This window comes from Schistocerca gregaria, chromosome 9 (assembly GCF_023897955.1).
Source record: "Schistocerca gregaria isolate iqSchGreg1 chromosome 9, iqSchGreg1.2, whole genome shotgun sequence".
Taxonomy (NCBI): domain Eukaryota; kingdom Metazoa; phylum Arthropoda; class Insecta; order Orthoptera; family Acrididae; genus Schistocerca; species Schistocerca gregaria.
This window is the reverse complement of record NC_064928.1, coordinates 196,878,411-196,885,883: the sequence shown is the minus strand read 5'-3', so window position 1 is coordinate 196,885,883 and position 7,473 is coordinate 196,878,411. Positions and strand designations below refer to the sequence as shown.

The 7,473-nt window shown below is 39.1% G+C and overlaps 1 protein-coding gene across 1 annotated transcript in view; it reads left to right on the top strand.

Annotated features, from left to right (window-relative positions):
- Positions 1-1,539: 1,539 nt before the first annotated feature.
- Positions 1,540-7,473, top strand: part of LOC126291989 (serine/threonine-protein kinase PAK mbt-like) — a 97,118-nt gene continuing 91,184 nt past the window's right edge. The window contains exon 1 of the mRNA XM_049985762.1: positions 1,540-2,244. Coding sequence (XP_049841719.1) covers positions 2,026-2,244 — 219 coding nt within the window. The 5' untranslated portion in view covers positions 1,540-2,025. The remainder of the gene's footprint in view (positions 2,245-7,473) is intronic.

Sequence of the window (7,473 nt, the reverse complement as noted above, 5' to 3'; positions counted from 1 at the left end):
CCATTCACATCATTATGTGATGTGATAAAAGTTGTGTCATCAGTGCACATCAAAGCTTTATTATGTAATGAATTGGCACAGACAAAAAATAAGAATGGTCCCAGCAGAAATCCTTATGGGACTCCATATTTTTCTCTGAGAACAGTTATCCGTTTCATCAACAGCGCTGCCAACGATTGCTGTTTTGATAACAATACGTCTCCCAGCAACATTTCACAGAACCCATATATTCCACTTCTGTATAATTATCACTCTGTATTTGTTTGTTTTCGTAAGAGGTGCACTATTTCATGATGTTCATTGTGAGATTGATACCTTTTGCCTTTGTAACTCGTACTGCCTTACGCAGCACCTGTGGCGGCGAGGGAGGATTTGGTTATGCTTTATAACACAGGTTTCTCATACATAATAAAAATGGTTTATCTTTGGGACTTATTGCATATTTCAGCAGCTACAATGGAACGATGTCGATTTTAAAGATTGAGTTTATCTATTATTTCCCGTTCATCTACAAGAAATGGCTCTACCAGTCCCACCTCTTAGAAGAGTTTCCTTCTTGTGTATCGTACAAATAACTAGACACTTGGCGATGTTCTGAATTTACTGCTATTTCCCTGGCTTATTACAGTTTCTGACTCTTTGAGAACAATAGACGTAATAGAAATAAAAGCAGTGCACTCCAACATCTATGGCAAAAACTGTAACAGTGCGCTCACGGGTCGATAAATTTTAGACTCAAACGCACTTTATTTAGAAGTTCCCGATTGTATAAGAGATGATATGTGAACGCGAGGCCTTGGGAAATCTGCTTTCTATCGAATTAAAGAGATTCACCGCTCTCGTACTTTCACACAGAGAGCTTAACGACTCGGTGTAGGGAATTAGTAACTAGGGAATTAGATGTGCTTATCTGTATTCACGTATCCCACGAAAATGCGTTTCGGAACTGCTGAGAAGTTATAGGGAGAAATCTGTTATTAGGAACTCTGCTATTAGATCTCTTGTTATTAGCAAAAACGAATACCAGTTGATGATGCTATGCAGTTTTACTCTTCCTGTAACTATCGCAGCTAGAGACCGAGTTTCAGCCGAAATAACGAGATGCGCAATAATGAAGAGGGCTCAAAGTACTTACGGGCATTCAGCCAGGTTGAATTTTCGACAACTGCCGGAGGATGCATCCGCCGAAATTTCGGCAGTTGTCGAAAATTCAACCTGGCTGAATGCCCGTAAGTACTTTGAACATAGTTTACGCCAGGAGAAGCTCAGGTCTCACAATGAAGAGGGCAATCACTAGCACTACAAGCTCATACACGGACTTTCCTCCAGTTTACCGAAACACTATATTACCCATGAAATTTAAAAAAAGTGATACAAATAATGTAACGTAATGCTTAGGGGAGTTGTTGTTTTCAATAAAATAATATTTCAGGACTAAAATCAACATTGTTCTGTGGCACAAGTTTATGAAGATCACGCGTCCGTTTTTAATCCCCCGGCCTGCGCGACTACGCCTATTTGTGACGTCACCTGCATTCCATCGACGACCTAACTGGCCGCTAGAGGCTCTGCGCGTGTTAAATACTCAACATGGTGTTTGAATGTTGTATGGTGTGAATGTATACTGTCTCGTTTGTGAAGTACTAACATAAACTTGCAAATTTGGATGTGTCCAGACAAAGCAAGTTATTGTTGAAAAGTGAGTTCCATAAAGGCGAGTACTTATTTAATTAGACTTGTCTGTGGTGGCGAAGTAGTAAACTGTCATTTCCAAGCAAAGTGTCGGTCTTAACAGCGATGTGAGAGCTAGAGTGAATGCCCTTTGACGCCCAGTGCACCAACGTACTACCCCCGTTTCAATCAACGGGGCTTATAATAGTTGTTCGCTTAAACTTTTGAAATGAATGTGACATGGTGCTGTGAAATTCCAAAAATTCATCGACAGGCAATAGGCATTTCCTGATACACTCTTTTGAATCAACAGTGGTACGTTGTGAGAAAGCTTTTCCGAGTAGTGATTGAAGTATGTTTGCTAAGAAGAAAAAGAAACCGCAGATTTCCTCTCCCACAAACTTTGAACACCGTGTTCACACGGGATTCGACAAGAGGGAGGGGCGGTATGTGGGGCTTCCACTACAGTGGGCGAGCATCGTTGGAAACAATCAAATCCTGAAGAGTACAAACAGACCATTACCTCTGGTCGACCCTTCTGAAATAACACCAACGGAGATTTTGGACTTAAAAGTAAGTAAAATCTATTGTTTTGCAAAAATGAAGTGGATGCCTTTGCATTTTTAAAAATTGTAATGTTTTCTGTGGTGCTTAGAAATGGCTGTTTTGCACACCATCGTTTCTGTGTGGATATATTAGTCGTGATTTCTGAGTTGCAATGACAAAGGAAAGTAGAAAGTATGAGACGTTTGGTCTGTGTAAAACTTCAGCCCTTTATTTTTGCCAATTTTACTTCAGCAAATTGCTGTATTTCATGTTCGCCTCTAAGATACAAACCAGAAAATGAATAGTGCATACATGCTGCTTATATGAAACTTATATCCACAAGAGTATGGTAGATGTAGGTGTATTGCCACCTCTCCTCCTACTGTAACCTTGGTTGTAGTCATAGAGTGATCTGTAGCTCAAAATTTCTCATTCTTTTCCAACTTCATGATGTTTGTGTAAGATATTGATGATGTAAATTAAATTTCTGTGTTTGATGTCGTTGGATTACTTGTACTAATTGCAATTGGAAACCCTCCAGTTGTTTACATTGTGGTGTGTACTACCCAAGATTATGAAGAAGCCCTTACATATCAGTAGGGAAGGTACAATAAGTATGCTTAAATTTGAGAATTGTAGCTTTCATTGTGTTTGTAGGAAGAGTGTAATCATCATTTAAATAAGTCTTCTATGTTGTCTGAAAATGCTACTCTGGGATTAAGAGATCTACACAGAAGCAGCACATGTGGTGCATCTCATTAAACCAGTTTCTGGTTAACCTCCTCCCCCCTTTCACCCCCCCCCCCCCACCCCATACACACACGAAAAGTATTTTCAACAACCTTTGCTTTTACTCCAAATACCATGTCATAAGCCACATTAGCAGTCAATAGACAATGTAGGTCCCATTTGTATTCCATTAGGGCAACTTTTGTGGCGTATACTTTTGAAATAATTTTCAGAGCAGAACAGGCTTGTTTACATTTTTCTGAAAGTTTTCATACTTTGTTGTTCAAGCTTGTGTTGCCCAACAAGCATTCTCAACAGTTTTGTCACTTGTATTATTTGTAGGCCTTAGGCACATACCAAAGAATTAACTGTTTATGTTGATTGCTTCCAGATTGTCTGTCATGTATTTTATTTACATCTACATCCATACACTGCAAACCACTGTGAAGTGCATGACGGAGAGTATTTCCCATAGTACCATGTATTAGGGTCCTTCTCTTCACCCTTTATATATGGGACACACAAAGAATGACTTCTTAACTCCTTCAAGAATTCTATTATTAGTCTAATGTTGTCTTCGGAATATCTACATCTACATCCATACTCCGCAAGCCACCTGACGGTGTGTGGCTTACATATCTCTACCTCTACATAAGGGATTGTAGTATATTCTTAGATTCTTCACTTAATGTTGGTTCTCAAAACTTCATAAGTAGACTTCTGTGGGATAGTTGACATCTATCTTTAAGTGTCTGCCAGTTCATGTTTATCAGCATTTCTGTGATGCTCTCCTTTTGGTCAGATAAATGTGTGATCACTTGTTTACACTTTTTTGTCTTGTCCTACATTCAGCATCCGTTGGTAGTCCTATCTGATATTCGTTCCACACTTTTAAACACTCTTGTTTGCCATAGTGTATTGCAAGCACATTTTCCATTACCATACCAATGAACTGCCACCTGCTTAACATACACCTGAGCTTCTGTGATCATTTTTCATGTTCCAATAAAATGGTACCTGTGTGTATTTGTATGAGTTCACTGAGTCCACCTTTGACTCACAGATAGTGTATTTGTAGAATTGTTTGTTTATTTATGTTTTTGCGTATATTTTACAGTTCTGAATATTGAAAGTGAGTTGCCGGTCTTTGCATAGCATTGAAACTGTACCACAATGTGTTGGAATGTGTGTGTGCAACTTTTATAGGCAGTATGCCTACTTCATTAAAGATAAATTAATTAGTTGCATAAGTTATGAAGTTATTATTATTATTATCTGCCATACCATTGTCGACAGCAAGGCTCCGAAAACTCTTCCCTAGTGCACACCTGAAGTTACTCCTACATCTGTCCATGAATCTCCATTTCTAGAAAGAATGAAATGAAACCAGATCTAACACTTGGATATGTACACTATGTGATCAAAAGTATCTCGACAATTATTGGTGGACATTAATATGGGGTGTGTCCGCACTTCACCTTTGTAACAGATTCAACTCTTCTGGGCACATTTTCAGTGAAGTATCTAATGTCTGCAGAGAAATGGCAATCCATGCTTCCTCAAGAGCCAAAACTGGAGAAGGTAGTGATGTTGGATGCTGGGGTCTGGAGTGAAATCGAAGTTCCAACTGGTTTCGAAGTTCAGTTTTGTATTGGGTTCAGATCAGGACCCGGGGAAGACCAGTGTGTTTCTGGAATGTTATTGCCCATAAACCATTGCCTCACAGATGCTGTTTTATGACAGGGTGCATCATCGTGCTGATGCCGTCAATCATCATCTCTGAGGTGTTCCTCCACTGTATGCAGTATACAATACTGTAAAATGTGAAACTTCCTAGCAGATTAAAATTGTGTGCCGGACAGAGACTCGGAACTCGGGACCTTTCCTTTTGTGGGCAAGTGCTCTACCAGCTGAGCTACCCAAACACGTCTCTCGCCCCATCCTCACAGCTTTACTTGTGCCAGTACCTCGTCTCCTACGTTGCAAAGTTTGCAGGAGAGCTTTCGTAAAGTTTGAAAGGTAGGAGACAAGGTACTGGCAGAAGTAAAGCTGTGAGGATGGGGTGTGAGTCATACTTGGGTAGCTCAGTTGGTAGAGCACTTGCCCGCAAAAGGCAAAGGTCCCGAGTTAGAGTCTCGGTCCGGCACACAGTTTTAATCTGCCAGGAAGTTTCATGTCAGCTCACACACTGCTGCAAAGTGAAAATCTCATATTGTAAAATGTGTTCATACAATTCCACATTTAGCATTTCCTTAAGCGAAATAAGGCGATCACGCCCTAATTGCAAAATGTGCCGCCATACTATGGCACTAAAGGTAATGATCTTCACGCGTTCAACAAACCCAAGCCCTTCCATTGAATTGTCGCAGCATATAGCATGATTTACCATTCCAAAACACTTATTTCAAGTCATCCACTGTCTGGTGGCATCACTCTTTACACCCCTTAAAGTATTGCTCAGATTTTTAGCTAGAACTCTGCAAACAGCTGCATTTTGAACCAGTTTTATTAAGATGACTGTTTGTGCAGCTCTTGCTACAAAATGTATTAGCGCAGCTGTGGATGCCCCAACCACAGAGTTGTTTGTAATTGCTTAGAAAAATGTGTAGCTTATGAGGAGCTACACGGCCATTGTACCTCGTTCCTTTTTAACTCCTTATACACAGTCATTGTGTTTTTCAGATGGCTGGTAGCATTTTGAAGCTCACAAGTGATTTTTTTCATTATTTAATTGTATTTTTTTTAGAACCATCATCTGCAATGCTTGGTGGTCCCTGTTCATCAGTACATGAGGTTTGCTTGGTCTTTGTTCAGCTGTGGTTGTTCCTCCACTTTCCACTTCAGTCACATCACCAACAGAGGAATGGGCAGCTTTAGAAGGGTGGAAACGTCCCTGATTTATTTGTTACTTAGGTGACATCCAATGACTAGTTCACTTCCGAAATGACTTAAGTTCTCCTGAGTGACCCATTCTGCTGTTACCACTTGTCTACTAACAAGCCTCCTTGTACACTGGAGTGTCGTCATCTTGTGACCTGTAGCGATCATTTCCGCGTACATAGGTGTGTCCAGATATTTTCGAGCAGGTAGCGTATGTGTAATAATAGGTATGGAGAAGGATTAATCCAAAAGTAACATTCTCATTCTTGTATACGTGTGCATGAAGACATGTCAACAGTTTGCTGACTTGTTACTTTTATTCCTATCATTCTATATGTGTCAAGTGTGCTGCATTAAATTTTGAGTTCAACAGTCATATATTAAATAAACGCTTTCTACACTGCTTGTTAACAGAAACTGTCTGAAATGAAGTGTAAGCAAATTACAGTGTAAACTTCTTGTAGTTTTTATCAATTGTTTAAATCTGAACATAATGTGTAAATGAAGCCACAACATGACTATGTAAGCTTTTATGGGAAACTGTATTACCAGTAAAAAGTTTTGCAACTAAATACCTTAAAAAGCCAAATATCATATGTAATATTTTAGTGATTATACCTTACAGTAAACTAGAGGCTAATGGGGTAGTTTGATACACAAGTCTTTGTTCTATCCAGAATAAATAACTGTAGTACCTACAGCTCTACATGTGATTTGTGCCCATGCAAAGTATACTTATCAAGAGGAATGTTTGAAACAAGTCATTGGGTAAGACTGGTTCTGTAAAGTTAATGGATGCTTTCACGCCACCTTTTGGTGCATATATCTACAGTTCTATTGTTTGTTGGTGAAGCCAAGAGAGGAGAGGGCGACAGATTGAACTTTTCTTAGTCCGAGATATAGAAATCACATTGAACTTTCATCTGTATTCAAGTATCCATTCTATTTTTTGGAGAAAAAAGAAATTGCACATCATGTACAAATAGGCAACACTTATAATAACATTGATGCTCAACAAACATCAAAACTGGGAAAACACTAAGATCCATAATTGCATCATTTGTTTCGTATGTCATTACATTACTTATTACATAGCTGTGATAATGTATGTTATCATACAAAATTCATGCACTCTGGAGTTTAGGAAACAGTGTGGTACTACACCGACAGACTGATGACATCATTAATGTGGCATAGATTAAATTCTCAAGAAATGATCACAGGATGGCACCACTAACAATCCAAACCCATCAGTAAAACAAAAACTGAAAAACTAACAGGGCCTCAATGATAATTGTGGGTTTGGGATGGGGATGTTCTTGTTAGCAACACTTTCAAACATGCTAAAAACTTAAAAACATCAGACTACAGTGACTGTTATGATTTTCATCAGGAATATATGGTAATAAAACTATGGGATGCATTATGTACATTTAAAAGTTGGCTGTCATTAGCTTCAACAAATTACAACCAAGCCAGTAGCTTACAGGCTAACCTATGCTTTGGGCTACACTACAGTTCAGTCTGTCATGGCAACCTCATTTAAAAACAAGGTGCCAGTGGCACCATCACTGATAAAAGCAGAATAACATTTCAGCAATCTTCAATATGCTTACTGTCTCCACAACACTTAAACATATGTAGTAA